This window comes from Zootoca vivipara, chromosome 15, assembly GCF_965207765.1.
Source record: "Zootoca vivipara chromosome 15, rZooViv2.hap1.1, whole genome shotgun sequence".
NCBI classification, from domain to species: domain Eukaryota; kingdom Metazoa; phylum Chordata; class Lepidosauria; order Squamata; family Lacertidae; genus Zootoca; species Zootoca vivipara.
Genome location: NC_142598.1, coordinates 35741128 through 35759528, shown reverse-complemented (window position 1 = coordinate 35759528; position 18401 = coordinate 35741128). Strand labels below are relative to the sequence as shown.

At 43.0% G+C, this 18401-nt stretch overlaps 1 protein-coding gene across 1 annotated transcript in view; it reads right to left on the bottom strand.

Moving 5' to 3' along the window:
• Window positions 1-6977: 6977 nt before the first annotated feature.
• The window catches only part of LPAR1 (lysophosphatidic acid receptor 1), a 54463-nt gene continuing 43039 nt past the window's right edge, over window positions 6978-18401 (bottom strand). Inside the window, exon 4 of the mRNA XM_035140876.3 lies at window positions 6978-9545. Within this exon, the coding sequence (XP_034996767.1) occupies window positions 9244-9545 (302 nt within the window). The 3' untranslated portion in view covers window positions 6978-9243. The remainder of the gene's footprint in view (window positions 9546-18401) is intronic.

The following is an 18401-nucleotide window of genomic DNA, read 5'->3' as shown; positions in this document are numbered from 1 at the left end:
CCTCTGTGGATGTGCTTTTCCAGTGTGGTGTAGTGATTAAGAGTGGTAGATTTGTAATCTGGGGAACCGGGTTCGCGTCTCCGCTCCTCCACATGCAGCTGCTGGGTGACCTTGGGCTAGTCACACTTCTCTGAAGTCTCTCAGCCCCACTCACCTCACAGAGTGTTTGTTGTGGGGGAGGAAGGGAAAGGAGAATGCTAGCCACTTTGAGACTCCTTTGGGTAGTGATAAAGCAGAATATCAAATCCAAACTCCTCCTCCTCTCCCCCTCCCCCTCCCCCTCCTCCTCCCCTTCTTCTTCTTCTTCTTCTTCTTCTTCTTCTTCTTCTTCTTCTTCTTCTTCTTCTTCTTCTTCTTCTTCTTCTTCTTCTTCTCCTCCTCCTCCTCCTCCTCCTCCTCCTCCTCCTCCTCCTCCTCCTCCTCCTCCTCAAATGTTGGCTGGAAGTGTGAAGTGTGCTAATGACTTTTGCTTGCGTAAGGTTAGGTGTAAGTGTCGGGAGGCAGTTGGAGGGTTGATGGTGGCTAACGGATTGAGGCTGAATCCTAACAAGACAGAAGTATTGTTTCTGGGTCACAAGGGATGGGCAGGTGCGGGGGATTCCCTGGTCCTGAACGGGGTAATTGTGCCCCTGAAGACCCAGGTGTGCAGCCTGGGAGTCATTTTGTTTGTTTTTTTAAATCATTTTTATTAATTTTCCAATATAAACAGCCAATTAACATATAATCATAATCCAATTGAAAACAATCAACTAAAAAAAAAACAACCAACCAAATTGTAGTCCAAATTATTAATTTTTTTCGGGCTTCCCATAGTCTGGACCTCTTGAAGAATATCTTCCATGTCTTGTACCTGCCTTCTTATTCTTCCTGCTATTTATGCATATCAAATCCAATACAATGCATTTCTCTCCCTTGAACCCAAGAGAGTGTTTTCTTGCTTCTAAAACTCCTTTGAAGAGGTCCTAAATTGCATCTTGTCTGTCCTCACCAATTCCTTCGGACACAACGTCTCCACACTCGGTGAAACAATGGCACAACAACCAGCCAACCTCCAATTCCCACCCAGACTTCCTGGTATGTCTTGTACCTGCCTTCTTATTCTTCCTGCTATTTATGCATATCAAATCCAATACAATGCATTTCTCTCCCTTGAACCCAAGAGAGTGTTTTCTTGCTTCTAAAACTCCTTTGAAGAGGTCCTAAATTGCATCTTGTCTGTCCTCACCAATTCCTTCGGACACAACGTCTCCACACTCGGTGAAACAATGGCACAACAACCAGCCAACCTCCAATTCCCACCCAGACTTCCTGGTTTAGTTATGGCTTCCTAAAAGAAGGGGTGAAGGGGCTGCAAGGAGGCAGGAAAGGCTTGAGACTATATTGGGTTAATCAGCTGAGATATTATCATCTGAACGGGACCAATGGCAAGCTGATTTTAAGACTGCCCCCTGCCATTTGGTGAGCATCTCGACACAATGAACAAGGCAGATTTCAGAACAGTCCAGCACAATTGTTGCAGAATTTCCCTTCGTTTCCCCCCAAAATGGTGACCTCTTATACTTTGGATACCCTACCTACAACATCTGCTTCATGTCCCATGTTGGAAATAGTTCCGTGACACGAGGTGATTATGTATGTGCATTTTCGAGAAACACTCAGCTTCACCTGAAAGGTCCGCCATTGTATTATTGGCTTCAAGGGGAGCAGAAATAGTGTAAAGCTGACAGTTTTTTTGTTTTTAAAATCCCACCTGGGACTCCCAAGTTGTGGTTCTTATAACATCAGCGGTTCTGCAAGATTAAGATTTATGGCTCCAAAGGCAAGGAGCGGCAGAAGCTTTCCCCATGCAATCATAGACTGTTAACACAGATTTATGAATTGTTTCATGCTATTGCTAAAGTTACATAAATGTGGCCTGTGGCTGACCTTCCTTGGCAGCTTCCCGGGTTTGCGACAGGAGATCTATTCATTACAAAAATGTGTTGGGATCCCAACCATTTGACTGATCCTAGACACTCGTTTTCCAGCAAGCTGGACACAGGAAACCCCCTGAAGCTCTCCTCTGTAGAATGTCACTCCCTGAGAGCGGCATACTTCCCCTGGAAGATGCAAGGCATAAGAGGGCCTCAAAACACATGCACACGCAAACTCTTTCCATTAGAATTCCCAAGAGAGCAAAACATGATGTTCAAGTACCTAGGATTTCCAAGTACCTAGGATTTCCACAGTGCTTATTGGCAAAAGGAGGGAAAAAACCAATTAATTCTGTACCTCTTTCTCTCCCTCTCTCTGATCAGCTCCAGAGGTTAGGGGGCACCCCAAAACAGATTTAGCAGGGAACATGGAGAGACAGGGGGAGAATGTTCCATTGCATAAGGAGAAATTATTGCACTGATGGAATGTTCTATGTTGAATACAACTGCCCCATCCCACAAAAAATGTTATTTGCTTTAATAAACTTTTTTTTTTAAAAAAAGACAGCTTTACGTTGATTTTCACAATCTTTGCAACACACTGAACTTCTCTCTATTTTTTCCAATGAGATCAATCACCGTTGTGGTTAACAGAAATATAAATTGATGAGCTACTTCCTGGCAGGAGATATTCCCCATCAGACACACTGCAGCTCAGCTCAGGGTGGGGCAACCTCATTCTGAGACACAATGATTTTCAAGAAAAACAAACTATAATAATTTATAGTTTTGGCCTGTGTGGCTTTTTTTTTATATAAAAAAAACCCTCCACGGCTTAGCTATCTGTTTATTTCATTCTCTCGTTGTTTCCCGAAGGTTCTAAATGAAGGTCTCCAGTTTTAAAGGAGACCAGAGTTCAAAAGACCTCCTTCCAAAGTCGATATCCAACAATCCTTGTGTGGCCTTTCAGACCACACACAAGCTGTTTTATTGCACGCAAGAGGCAGGCTTCCAGAGGCTGCCGAAGGCCAAACAGGCAATCACAGAATTAACCATAACTGTTAGGCATAGCTCACTGCTAGAGGAACAGCTTTACAGGCAGAATGTTGCAGGTTCAATCCCTGGCATCTCCAGGTGTGATGGAGAGGGATCTTTTGTCAGAAACCCTGGAAAAGCGCTGCCACTCACTGCAGTAAGTTTGCGCATTTAATGTTGGGAACTATTATGAGATATCTGTGTGCAAAAGTGGGAAATTGGGCCCAGCTACAAGAATATTATTAGCAAAACTTGATACTAGATTATTATTAAACACAGCTTAAATTTCACTTAGCGTACAGTACACTTTCATATTGCCAACCTCAGTCCAAAACCATTTTAAACACTGCCATATATGAAACTCTGGAGTTTACACGGAGGTCCCTTTTATCGGAGAAATGTTGGAGAGTATGGAGTTATTTGACCCCCGAGCCATCTTAAGACAGGCCTGTGTACAGGGAAGGTTTTTTTTTAGTGTTTTATTATGTTTTTATATACGTTGGAAGCCGGGAGGCAGTGAGAGATTTTACTTTCTTGGGTTCCATGATCACTGCAGATGGTGACAGCAGCCACAAAATTAAAGACGCCTGCTTCTTGGGAGAAAAGCAATGGCAAACCTAGACAGCATCTTAAAAAGCAGAGACATCACCTTGCCGACAAAGGTCCGTATAGTTAAAGCTATGGTTTTCCCAGTAGTGATGTATGGAAGTGAGAGCTGGACCATAAAGAAGGCTGATCGCCGAAGAATTGATGCTTTTGAATTATGGTGCTGGAGGAGACTCTTGAGAGTCCCATGGACTGCAAGAAGATCAAACCTATCCATTCTGAAGGAAATCAGCCCTGAGCGCTCACTGGAAAGACAGATCCTGAAGCTGAGGCTCTAATACTTTGGCCACCTCATGAGAAGACTCCCTGGAAAAGACCCTGATGTTGGGAAAGATTGAGGGCACATGGAGAAGGGGACGACAGAGGATGAGATGGTTGGACAGTGTTCTCGAAGCCACCAACATGAGTCTGACCAAACTGCGGGAGGCAGTGGAAGACAGGAGTGCCTGGCATGCTCTGGTCCATGGCATGGGGTCACGAAGAGTCGGACAAGACTAAACGACTAAACAACAACAACAACATTTTTATCAGGGAAATGTTGGAGTATATAAATTTGTGGTTCTTCCATAATGTGGGAACTTCTTTTGTGATTCAACCAGCCTACGCAATTCAGTTATTCAAATGATGCTGAAATTGGGTGGAATCCCTCCCGTAATGACTCCTACACCCCCTGGTTAACAAACAAATTAGATTTATATTATTAGATGAAACAGAGGGGGAACTAGCAAAAACTAGCACCACCTTATAATTCTGAAATACAGCACCACATTGGTAATGTGTGAGTCAGTCTTCAGCATACACTTTTTGAACCACTTTGTTTCCCCTCCCTAGAAAGGATGTTTCAGCAGGGAGTGTCGAGCAGAGTAAAAGTTTATATGAAATTCGGGGGACATTTCATCACACAACCAGCTTAAATCCAAGAAGCCTAGGTGAATTTAAACAGCACACATTCTCCTGATACTTTCACGTCAAGTACTGTTACGTGAACTTCAAAGGAATTTTTTAATAAAACCGTAACATCTTTGATCTATATTTATAAAACTGAGCTCAAGTATAAAATGGATCATGTAAAATAGGAAAGGCCGTATACGAAGGGATTAACAGTGGAATGTGCGGATGAGCTGCCTGAAAACTGAGCCAAGAAAGAGCAAACACACACTTTAAAACCAAGGTAACACATTATACTGTACTCCTTCCAACAAGATTCCCAATCTTCTTTAAGGCCTGATTTAAACATCTATCCAGCCAGGCAGGTGACTGTGGGCACTTTGAAGCTGTTGGTATTTGGGGGGGGTGAGATTCAACAGCATATTTGCAAAATCAATTTTTGTGCGGTTAAAGTGAATTTGCTGCTATTGAACAACAAATCTGCTTTTTCCAATGGATTTTTTCCAGGCATTTTCCAGGCATTTCAGGATTTTTTTTCAGGCATGGGGAACTACATTGGAAAGTGTGGAATAACTACTGTTTGATAGTATTCTGTATACTTAGGGCATAACCCTAAGAAGGTGGTCATTTATTTGCCTCTTCATGCTATTTGGACCATGCATCTTCACAAGTTTTTTTTGCTCCACTCAAAAGATGCAGATTGTGTATGCTGAATACAGTGGTACCTCCGGTTATGAACTTAATTCATTCCGGAGGTCTGTTTTTAAGCCGAAACTGCTCGTAACATGAGGCGCACTTCCACTAATGGCGCCTCTCGCTGCTGCCGCGCTGTGCCTCCGCTCGCATCCCGGGGCAAAGTTTGCAACCGGGAGCATCTACTTCTGGGTTAGCAGAGCTTGTAACCCGAAGCATTTGCAAGGGGGGCGGTACGTAACATGAGGTTCCACTGTATGCTGTCCCTCTTGTCCGTGCAAGGGGGATACCTCTTCAAATAATTTTGGGCACACCTTTCAGTGTGCTTGAAAGGAAGTTGTAGGTTTGGGGGACACAGACAGAGAGGAACAACCATCACCATTGCTGAAACAGAAGCTGCTGCTGCTTTTGCACACTAGAACTGTCAATGACTTCTATAAATAATGTCGCTGCAGGGAAGGTGACAATAGAAGCATCTGCTGGAACAAACGGCTTTCCATAAATGGAAGGACCCATTGGAATGAATGCGCCTTCGTCGCATTTACACAAGATGCATCCCTTATGCGTCAGAGGTTGTGTGTCCACTGGGAGTTGGGGCTAGTGCAATTCTAAGAAACAGTCATATTACACCAAATGCAATCATGCTACAAGTCTTAAAGGGACCCAAAGATGGGATGGATCTGCAGGAATTCTTGTGTGTGATGTGTACAGTCAACTGGTTTCTAATCTTGACATTTGAGAAACCATTTGCTAACCACTACACTTGGCCCTTCTATTTTGATCTAGCCTGCCAGATTGTTTATTTCTTCAGAGGTCGCTCTGTGCGAAAGATCAAAGAGCAGCCTTGGCATTTCTGCATTTCTGCTACCAAGAGAGAAGAGGCATGTCATCATATGAAGAGATGGTCCTTAGGTGGGCCTCCCTTCTCCCTTGAGGACCAACTCCTCTTTCTTCAGCAACATACTGAAGTGTTGGGCTGCCTTTGGGAATATAATTGCTAGGAACATTCCCGGCTCCTTCATGCTTGCCTAGCAAAACACGAGCGGGGAGCGAGTTCCTTATGAACGCTGATAAACAAGCAATGGAGTTAACATTCTTTATGGCTGCCCAAAATGTGCTTTGATGTTCTGTGTTTGTGAGACAGTAAGGATGGCTCTTGCAGGAGCAGGTGAATGGATGACCCAGTGCCTGCCGACAGCTGTCCAAACACTACCAACAACCCTACAACTTAAAGGGCAGCACAAGGGGGGAGGCAGGTGCAGTGACATGCAAGATAGGCTCAAGGCCTTTTGCTAGATAAGATTTAATGCTACAGCAACAATCGCAGAAGAGGTAGATGTACAGTGAGATGAAGTTTTTTTCAATCTTAAGCTCAGTTTTTCACATTTCCATATCAGTTTGTGGGTGTGAGGTTTTGTGTTCCCTATGTGTATACATTACAGTACAATCCTACCTTGGAAGTCAAACAGAAACCGTTCTGGAAGCTCCTGAAGCCAATCAGAAGCCGCGGAAGCCCCATCGAACATTCGGCTCCCAAAAATAGTCCGCAAACCGGAACAGTCACTTCCGGGTTTGCAACGTTTGGGAGCCAAAACGTTCAAGAACTTAGCTGTTCAAAAACCAAGGTATGACTGTAGAGTCTTGCCTACACATCTTATTGCCACAACTGTTCTGGATATAGCTACTTTTCTACTTATTTATAAACTGTTTACTTGCCAAAGTGGCTTCTAAGCCATTTAGACAATTTCTATAGTTGTAGTATAGAGGAACATTTTAGTTCTGCTTGGCTGAGGGATGCCAAACAAATCCAGTGAATGATGACAGGCACACGTACATCAAACATTACATATTCATCGAGAGAACTTTATTAGTGGCTTAGCATGGAGGGCATTTTTTTAAAAAAAATTCTAACAGTCTGACTTCTGCTTCATTAGGCAAATTACATAAGTAAAGAACAATGGGTTCATTGCTTTTAATTTTATTTCGTATTTGCCATCTCACAAACTTTTGGTTAACTGGCAGGTGATTTCTGGGTACCTTTTGGTAGGATCAGCCACACTTCTCTGTTACTTTCACGTAGGATATCACTAAATATTCTATGTTTGTACATACTCTTTACCTTTTTGACATTGCTATACGTTGTTCTTAGAAATCTACATACTCTACCTCACAAACATGGTACTATCTTGAATGTGTTGTTCCAGAACATTAGAATGAGGGATCTATTTTAAGCAAAGGTTTCAAGCAAATGTTCTGTCCGATGTACGTAGATTCTCAGCACAGAAGGCCTGCAAATTTGTTACTGATGTAGCGAGCTACGCCAATATCACAACGGTCCCAAATTCTTTCCCCCCCTTTTTTAATCCTTAGCCTTCGCTACAGAGAGCTCTTTATATTTAATCTCCACCGAGAGATTACAGTAACAAAAGCAAAGGCTTAACTCTAAATCCATTTTTCTAAATAACAAATCTTGTTTGTAGGAACGGAATATTAACACATTTTCATTGTGATACTGATTTATGTTGCCTGTAAAAAAAACCCAAAAAACAGAAATTTGAGTCAAGGAAATAACTGGATGACAGGAGAAAGTAGGGCCAAGGGGCAAAAGCACTCAGAATTTGCCACCTCATTCTTAGGTAGCAAATGTGGGGTGACTTTTTTTTTTTTTGCGTGGGAGGGGAGACTGAATCAGTTCATCTGATTTCTGGTGAGATTTGCCTACCATAGTAAGATTGCCTTTTCCTACATCTTAAAATACACTGTCTATGAGGGTGATGGTGGTGGCAAGTTCCATCTCTCTACCCACTGCCATTTGAAACGAAAACCTCAGTGAACAGATTATGAGATCCAGTCTTGGCGTGAGTGGAGAGAGGCCTGCTGTTGCCATTCTCACAGCCAGTGGCTTTAAAAATAAAGAAAAGACACAAACATTAAGCATTCCCCACCGAAACTAGATAAATCTGTCATCCCCCCTCAATCATGTCACAAGCTTTTTTAGGGTGAGTAGGAGGAAAACTGGCCACATACATCCCAGCCCTAAGCAATCTAAAAAATCAAAAAGAAATATCTCCCACTCTGTGCAAAACAGCGAAGAAAATTCCTTCTTTTTAAAAAAAGTTTTACTCCCCCCCCCCAAAGTAAAATCCCTTTAATTAGAAGACTTGGCAATACAAACATACTTTAAAAACATATGCACGGTCATGCTTCACCTTAGCCAATTTGAAGGTGGTTATTTCAGAATTTTATAACCCACCATAAGATCTGGCCACAAGAAACTTCTTAAAACTTCCAGTATATGTCACACAGATTGCTTAATTCTTGACTGAAGAACACTAAATGTCTTGGGGGCAATATAGCCAGTCACCAAGCAACTTTTAATTCCCACTGATTTCAGTGTGAGAATTAAGCACATCCATATCTGCAACAAGCCTGCTTCCAAACTCTAGTAAATCAAGGGAAAGGCATTCATTTCCCATCCGCTATATTGACAACTGTAGTAGTAAAACAGATGTATTTCATTGTTAATGGCAGTGTAAATAAAAATGAAGGCTACAACAGGTTTCTGTCCTTGCCCTGAAAATGCCCATCACAAAGCATGCTGATGGGGATAATTATTAATGAAATGCATTTTAAAAACAACAACAAGGAGGAAGGCTAAATTTCTAAATGAGAAGGCACCGAAGCAGTTATTAAGCTTAATTAATTGGAGATGCTTTCAGTTAGGGCCATCACAAAAATATCATCTGATGAAGACTAGTTATGAGTAGCTTTAAAAATGGCTTTCTCAAACGTTTGTCAGCTTCCCAGTGTAAGCAGCTCGTTTTCTACTTTCACCAAGCAGAAGATAAAAACAAAACAACAGTGAGGCTTCTAAAGACTGGACAGTTTTGTGGACTGGGCGCTGGTGAATAAAGTACTATCGTCCATTAGTGATTAAAGAAGAGCTTAGTCAAATTGTTATTTTTCTCTGCTTCCAAGACCTCCAACAATGTTGTCAATCGTTTTGTAACTAGTAATCCACCCAGCACTCAATTCTCATGTGTGGGTGTCTTGTTTTTGTTTCCTTAAAAAAAGAAAGAAAAGAAAAGAAAACCCTTTCAGTTCAATTTCAAACCACCGAGTGATCATTACTACACACTCCGGCCAAGATGGTGTGGTTGAGTGATGAGGCCGATCGGTCAGAGCCTTCTGTTGGGCCGTTGGCATTTTCGTTCCGCTGACAGCAGAGAATCTGTTTGAAGGTGGCGCTCATTTCCTTGTCCCGGTAAGAGTAGATGATGGGGTTCATGGCAGAGTTGAATTCAGCAAGTAACAAGAAGAATTTTTCATATGCCAGGACATTGCACTGCGGGCAGCAAACATCAAGGAGCAGCAAGACTAACCCTGGAGTCCAGCAGATTATAAAAGCACCTGGAATGAAGAGGGAGAAATAATATATATGAATATATATATATATTCTGCACACATTCACCATATTTTAAATATTAATGCCTTTCCTCTGAGGAGCAGAATGCTACACATGGTATTCAGTTATGTTCATTACTTTCAATAGGTTTACTTTGAGTGAAGACCAGGTAATCCTCAGCTTTGTACGGTAGGCTATGCTGAGATCTTGATTAGCACACAGGGCTTCAGGACTAAGCAGGGATTCAAATCTAAGTCTGTGGTAAATAAATAAATAAATAAATAAATACTACGATTTTTAAATGGACAGTGTAATTTATAAGTTTGGACCTGTCACGCCAAAAATTGGCTGAAGCCACACCAAAGTCATCTTCGGGTCTGCCATTTTGATTCAAAATGGTGGCCAGCATCCAAAAGTTGTCGAAGACCTCCCCCCCCACCCCCATTGGGAAATCTCATGCCAAATTTGGTGATGGTACCTAAAAGGCTAAATCAGGCACCCCCAAACTTTGGCCCTCCAGATGTTTTGGACTACAATTCCCATCATCCCTGACCACTGGTTCTGTTAGCTAGGGATCATGGGAATTGTAGGCCAAAACTTCTGGAGGGCCGCAGATTGGGGATGCCTGGGCTAAACCTACAGAGAACAAACATACAAACCATATTCCAGAATACACGTTGTAAACCTCCTTTGTGGCCATTTTTGGTGAAAGGTAGTACAGAAATCTTTTGAGTAAACAAACAAGCCTCAAAGTAGGAAAGAACCCATTTCATGTGGGAAAGTTTGCAAGACACATTCAGTGGAACATGGGATGGGATGGGGGAGAAGCAGGGAAAGTCATATCGGTCTACTTCTGATCTGCATCAGTTTTGTATTGGTTGGTTCACTTCCGTCCTGTTTCCTCATTAATATGTGAATTTAAAAAGTAAAGCATGAAGAGTCGCATTTAAATTTGCATTTTATCGCAAAATATATTTTACACATGTATTTTATCTCAACATACACATTTCTAAAGGTATTTCATCCCAAAATACGCCAATTAAAACACAGATAACTTTTCGGTGTGTGTGTGTCCCTGTCAATAACTGCATCACAAAATTTGGATAAGTGTGGAATCTAAAAGGGAGGGATGTTCCAACTTGTATATTAATTCAGCTTGCCCAAATATGCTGTGGAATGGTCCCCTAAACCTCAGGGTGATTGCAGCCCCCTTTTATGCCAGGTGGCGGTGTCTTCAAATCCTCTCAGCCCAAAGAGCCTCAGCTCATCATAGGGTAGGATAGAAGAAAGCCTCTCTCTTTCTGCTCCCTCCTACAAACCATTAGCCACACTCAAAATCTTCCTTGCAGGTGTGTTTATGCTGGCTCCACTACACCTAAGCTTGCTTTCTCCAGCCTCGTCACATATGCAGACCAAACTAAATTCTCCTCTAGCCATAATAATGCCATTTTTCCTGAGGACTGTGAGAAAAGTAACCCTCGTACTCTTGTTGCATTCATCAGATTGTCCCTTTGACATGCTTTTTGCAGACGTGGCCATATAAAATGAATAATTCTATCCAGGACTGACCTTCCAAGATTCTGAACAGATGGCCGCTTACTATAAGTAAGCAAAAATCTAATCTATTATTTGACTTGGGAGCATACCCCTTCAAAATAACTATGTGGATTTCTGCAGCACAGCTTCTCAACGTCTATTAAAATACCTGCGATAAAGATAAGCAAGATTACCTATTGCCCCCACATTTTGGGGGTGGGTGGGAGGCTATTTAGCTATTCCTTTCATCTTGAAATGAAATTTCAAACGTAAATAAGGCATATGAAAGAGTATGGCATGCTACTGGCTCCTGGGCCAAAAATATGAAAAGGATCAAAATAGTTGTCTCAGTCCTCGGTGGATCATCTCTCAGCAAGGAGATGCTGGAGAACAAGGCTCTACACTGCAGGTTAATCCCCATGGAAGCCTTAAAACAGTGGTATTCAAGCAGTTCAATTGCCAGGGGCCCATTGCCATAGCTGCCAAGTCTCCCGCTGAAAAATGTGGGATCAGCAGCATGTGTAGAAGCAACTTCCGGTGCCACTCTGCCCGATTTCCGGTGCCCAGGCATGGGCAGAGCGACACAGGAAGTCGTTTCTACGCATATCCAGACATTTCCAGTGCCCAGACATGGGCAGAGCGACACAGGAAGTCGCTTATACGCATATCCAGACATTTCCGGTGCCCAGACATGGGCAGAGCGGCACCAGAAACGGAGCCTCCCTGGCAGGTAGGAAATCCGGGGGATTTCCGGGATTTTTTTCTATTCAGGATAACAGTGGGAAATGGATTAAAATTTGGGGGTTTCCCGTGAAAAACGGGAGACTTGGCAACTATTTCCATTGCCATGACAGATCCCATTGCTGACAGTGCATTAGCATACATAGCTGTCCTCTTCCCCAAAGGTAGGTTAGGCTGAGAGTGAGTGATTGGCCCTAGTGAGCTTCATGGCTGAATGGGGACTGGAACCATGGTCTTCCAGGTCTTTTGGTGACATTCCAACCACTACATCACATTGGTCTGACGCTACTTAGAGTGTTGCTGCTGCCACAGCCAAGTAAATCCTCCAGGACCTACTGATAGATGAGGATTTTTCGAGAGCACAATGCCTAGGGACCACTCAAACCTGCTTCCCGTTCCCAGAATAAGAACAGCTCCATGAGGAGCAGCTCAGTAAACCAAACAGCCTGAAAGACTGGCTTTTCTATCATTATGTTTCTTCCCCTGCAATGTGCAAATAAATGGTATGGCATGACTCAACTTGGCACGACAACGAGATTCAACATGCCTAGCTGCTGCCATAGACAAACTAAGACCTGATTTAAATGTTGCACCAGAACACATGCGAGAAAAACCCATGTGACGTTCTATGCAACTGGTATCTCACTTAAATCAGGTTATATCACTCATGAATGCAACTTTACTATATTATGGATCAGGGCCAGCTCTAAGGCAAGGCTGGGTGGCACAATGCGCCAGTGTGCCGGGCCGCCAGGGGGGCGGCGCGCTGCTGTGCCTGCGGCAGTCACGCTACACCCACCAGACAGCCATGCTGGGAAACAGGGCGGGGGGGGGGGCGCCGGAGGGATCTTCGCACCACGGCGCCAGGGCACCAGATACGCTTAAGACGGCCCTGTTATGGAACTACGATCTCTATAGGTGTTCAGTACATGGTGACTGTGGTCTGGGTCAGTTGAAACCTGAAGCAGGATGTGGAATTCCAATAAGCGTCTTGTTTTCTTTTGGTTTTGTTTTACATTCCCAGCGTCACCTTTTAATCAGGCCCAAGCATGTGCTCTAGAACATAGTGGAGGTTCCTTTGCCTACAATATGCAAAGGGTTCTCCAAGGATAAGAAATCTGAAATCCAAGAGCTCAAAACTATCCGGTTTTAACTCTTGTACTAATTGCAATGGGACAATATTCTTATTTCAAATGAAAGGGTAAGAGTCTGTTTGAAAAGTTATCCAACAAACAGCTGAGGTATCTCTCAAGCATGACACATTTTGTTTTTCCTTATGGGGTAGGATTATCTGGTGACACAGGAATGCGTCTGCCCCTTCCAAATCACACACCACGGGGAGTCTACTATTCTAGGCAACTCCCAGTTCCAAAATATTCCATCCCTTACTCCTGAACATGAAAAGAGGATCAGCATTTTTCATGAACCAAAAAAGGATTATTATTATTTTGTTTCACTTGGAGAAGGAATCAATGAGGCAAAACTAGAAGGAATGAACAGATGGTGCCAAGGTAATAAAATCCTAAAAGGTGAGTATGGCAGAAGGGAAGTTATTTCAAGGCTTTGATTTTTTTTAAAAAAGGAAGCATTCGAAAGGGCTCAGTTACTCCTGCATAATTTATACCTCCTGGCTTCTAGGCCTGTATTATCCTTGTAATCCAAAGGAATCTTGTTTTTATCATCAGTGCTTCCAGATCCCTAAACAAGGGATAATAAGGCATGGGAAGAATGTTTGCAAATCCAAAGTTGTGGACCAATTAGCTTAATCCGTGGAGTGAAGCAGTGCAGTCCAATGGGCATGGCTGAGCTGGGGCTGACAGGATCCCTACGGTATGTAGGCTTGAGAAGATGGATGGGATAACAATTGGATTGATACATGTAAATAAAATAGGTTACCTAATTCATTCACCACCTGCTCAAGACTGCCTGTCAAGTAGATCTGGCCTACTGTGGGCTAACCGATTCTTTGAACATACGTTGCAGCAATTAAAAAGTACCTCTTTATACTCTGACTGCAGTTGGGTTGGGCCTAACCCACAGGTCAAGGCAAAGTCATGTGAAATTGACCCTAATGACCAGTCACCCAGAGCGAGGGGGAAATATGCCTGAAGCTTTTCCACAAATCCAACTTGGGTGTTTCTTCTCCATGTTTCAAACCAACATTTATTTCCATCACATGTTTTGTTACTGGGAGTGATGCTCAAAAATACTTATCAGCATGCTTAGCATAAAAAAGGAGATATGGAAAAGCCAGAAACATTGTATTAAGAGGAAGGTTTTTGCACAAAATAAGGTTCTGGGAATATCCCTCTGCTGTGCCACTGATTTCTGCACAAACCATATCACATTATATTCTAAGGTTCACAGTATAGCTTAGGCAACACCATTCACATCTGAGCTGTGCTAAGTAACAGGCTTCACACATATTGTGGTACCTTGGTCCTCGAACGTAATCCATTCTGAGAGTCCGTTCAACTCCAGAAACCATTCGAAAACCGAGACACGGCTTCCGATTGGCTGCAGGAGCAGCGTCGGACATTCGGGTTCTGAAAAATGTTCACAAACTGGAACACTCACTTCTGGGTTTGTGGCGTTTGGGAGCCTATTTGTTCGGGAGCCTAGCCTTTTGAGTAGCAAGGTACCACTGTACATGCAATGATTTTTTTAAAAAACAACCCACCATTAACACAGTCTTCTTTTATGGGGCAAAAAGTCATAGTTTTAGGGTGCCACGTAGAATGGAGTTTATATTTCAGTATCAACTGGGGGAAACTGAAAGCACTTCAAGTGCTAGGGCTGGATTTCTTAATGACGCAGGCAAATTAAGTTTTCGTTCTTCAGTTAACAAACTGAACTGCTTAGATAAACAGAGGAACCTTAAAGAGGGCAGAAGTATTTGAGTTAGGACAGTCAGGATTTTCAACGGTATCTAAAACCAGAAAGATAATGTGAAACTAATGTTATGAACGAGGCCCAGCTGTTGTCAAGACAATTTGAAGCATTTACCCGCTACAAAAGTTATAATGCAGTCCCCATGGAATCCCATCCCTGCCAAGACTCTGACACTAACAGGAAGTGTTTGTGTCTTTATCATCTTCTATCAGTTAAACAACTTCTCTGCTATGCTGCTTCAGTTGCAAATGCTATTTAAAAAGTCGGAGATATGGCATTAAAGCATATGAGGCATTCGGCCAGTGTTGGTGCCTATAGATTATGACACGAGTTTTAATTTGATGCTCTATGAGCAGCCAACTGGGGTTAGAAGGGGGACTATTCCGTTGCACCAGAAGCGGTTTAGACATGCTGGCCACACGACCCGGAAAACTGTCTGTGGACAAACGCTGGCTCCCTCGGCTTGAAAGCGAGATGAGCGCTGCAACCCCAGTCACGTAATGAGGGAAAGAGCAACCAGGAACAGAGGGAAATCACAATAATGGGAAACAACCATAGAAGTAGGATATTGGGGATTTTTTTGGGGGGGTGGAGTAAGACTGCCATCCTACGTGCACTTACTATTTAAAGAAGTGTGACTTAATTCCATGTGGACATGTATAGGACTGTACTACATGTCTTAGCGAGGAGGAATTAAAGAACCTTTTAATGAGGGTGAAAGAGGAGAGCGCAAAATATGGTCTGAAGCTCAACATCAAAAAAACTAAGATCATGGCCACTGGTCCCATCACCTCCTGGCAAATAGAAGGGGAAGAAATGGAGGCAGTGAGAGATTTCACTTTCTTGGGTTCCATGATCACTGCAGATGGTGACAGCAGTCACGAAATTAAAAGACGCCTGCTTCTTGGGAGAAAAGCAATGACAAACCTAGACAGCATCTTAAAAAGCAGAGACATCACCTTGCCGACAAAGGTCCGTATAGTTAAAGCTATGGTTTTCCTAGTAGTGATGTATGGAAGTGAGAGCTGGACCATAAAGAAGGCTGATCGCCGAAGAATTGATGCTTTTGAATTATGGTGCTGGAGGAGACTCTTGATAGTCCCATGGACTGCAAGAAGATCAAACCTATCCATTCTTAAGGAAATCAGCCCTGAGTGCTCCCTGGAAGGACAGATCGTGAAGCTGAGGCTCCAATACTTTGGCCACCTCATGAGAAGAGAAGACTCCCTGGAAAAGACCCTGATGTTGGGAAAGATTGAGGGCACTAGGAGAAGGGGACGACAGAGGACAAGATGGTTGGACAGTGTTCTCGAAGCTACGAACATGAGTTTGACCAAACTGCGGGAGGCAGTGCAAGACAGGAGTGCCTGGCGTGCTATGGTCCATGGGGTCACGAAGAGTCAGACACGACTAAACGACTAAACAACAACAACACATGTCTTATTAAACTCAGTGAGGCTCATCTCTGAATAGGTTCCTTTAAGGTTGCATTCCAATTGCTGTATGCGGAGTTCAGTGTCTCAGCTCTGGCCTTGTGGGAGGGGAAATGGCAGAGGTCAGGATAAGCTGGAAGTTCCAAGGTTTTGGTTTGCCACACAACACAACAGACCCTAACTGTTACTCTTAGCCAGGCTTCCTCAAACTCGGCCCTCCAGATGTTTTGAGACTACAATTCCCATAATCCCTGACCACTGGTCCTGCCAGCTAGGGATCATGGGAGTTGTAGGCCAAAAACATCTGGAGGGCCGAGTTTGAGGAAGCCTGCTCTTAGCCATGTGTTTTTGTGTAACTCAATGTACTTCTTGCTCTATAAGCTCCTCCAGTACAACAGAAGTTTGGTTGCTTCCAGATGGGTGCTCATTGTTTGATCGGTGCTCCTCGTTCATGGAAATTCCCCACAGCATCCATATGTTGGCATCAAACTGGTAGTCTGCATTTTCCCCTCACTTAATCATGATGGACCCTTTCCGCAGAAAATACAACCAGTTATTTTAAAAGGGAACCTGTTGCCAAAAAAAAAAACCCACCACATTTACAGCATCTGTATGATCCTTCTACAGCAGGCACCCCCAAACTCGGCCCTCCAGATGTTTTGGGACTACAACTCCCATCATCCCTAGCTAACAGGAGCAGTGGTCAGGGATGATGGGAATTGTAGTCCCAAAACATCTGGAGGGCCGAGTTTGGGGATGCCTGCTCTACAGTATTAAGCTGCAAGCACCCTTGATGCTGGCAACCCAAACATCTGGATACTCTTGCTAATTCATTAAAAATGTTGAGGCATAAGGGATCTTGTGTGAGTGCAAGCAGTTGCACTGGATGATCTTCCAGCTTTCTGAGATACTACTATCTGGAAAATGTGGTTGTTGAAAAACAAGCATGAGGAAATTCGTGCAGCGCTTTCTGTCTTTGGCATGAACCAAAGTATTGCCACTCATTAGGCACCGGCCAAAATAAAGGCAGGCTAATTAAAGGATTCAGATTACAGGCCTGGGAGCAGAAGGAATTCAGGGGGCCATTCATCGCTTCCGAGCTACAGTGTTGAACTGGGTCCATTAATAAAAAAATTCCTTCAGTAGCACCTTAAAGACCAACTAAGTTTATATTTTGGTATGAGCTTTCGTGTGCATGCACACTTCTTCAGATAGGTATCTGAAGAAGTGTGCATGCACACGAAAGCTCATACCAAAATATAAACTTAGTTGGTCTTTAAGGTGCTACTGAAGGAATTTTTTTATTTTGCTTCGACTCAGACCAACACGGCTACCTACCTGTAACTGGGTCCATTAATTTACTGATAGCTGAATCAAACAATGCTCAGTGGTCCCACATTTCTAAGCACTGTTTTGGAAAGCACCACATCCATGCAAAAACACAACATCTAAAAGGGTTGCAATCTAAAGCTGCTCCTTAACGCACTGATGGAGCTGGCATTTTCCCACAGCAAACAACAATGGTCTAAAAGGGGCATTTTCAGAAAAATGGCAAGCAACCCTCTTTTTAAAACCATTCCCCAGATGAAAACATGCAACTTAGGCAAGTTAAATACAGTAACTTAACCACCTTTCGTGATTTAATCCAAATACATTCAAAACACTACAAAACACTTGCCAATTTTGCTTTAAGGAAAATAAATATACCACCTCTGTGAATGCAGAGGTACAGTCATACCTCGGTTTAAGTACGCCTCGGTTTGAGTATTTTCAGTTTAAGTACTCCGTGGACCTGTCTGGAACGGATTAATCCACTTTCCGTTACTTTCAATGGGAGAGTTCGCTTCAGGTTAAGTACGCTTCAGGTTAAGTACAGACTTCCAGAACCAATTGTGTTTGTAAACCGAGGTACCACTGTATTTTGAAATCAGGCCCACTGCTGGAAGAATCCCTGTGACAATGAAGCAGCAACACTGTCATGTTTTTGCAAGCTCTATGGCTCACCACAAGAGGTCACCTGAAGCCCAAAGTGAAAGTCAGGAATAATTGGCTCAAAGGCGCTGTTCACGTTTGACTTCTCAAGTGTATGATAAATATATCGAAGAGCTTTGTAATTTCTCTAGTTTATCCGCCACGGGGCAGAGGGCTACTTTTAAAACTGTTAAGTAATATATTTGCTACTATTTTTAAAAAATCCATTATGAAGTTCAGCAATATATTGTTGTTGTTGTTGTTGTTGTTGTTGTTGTTGTTGTTGTT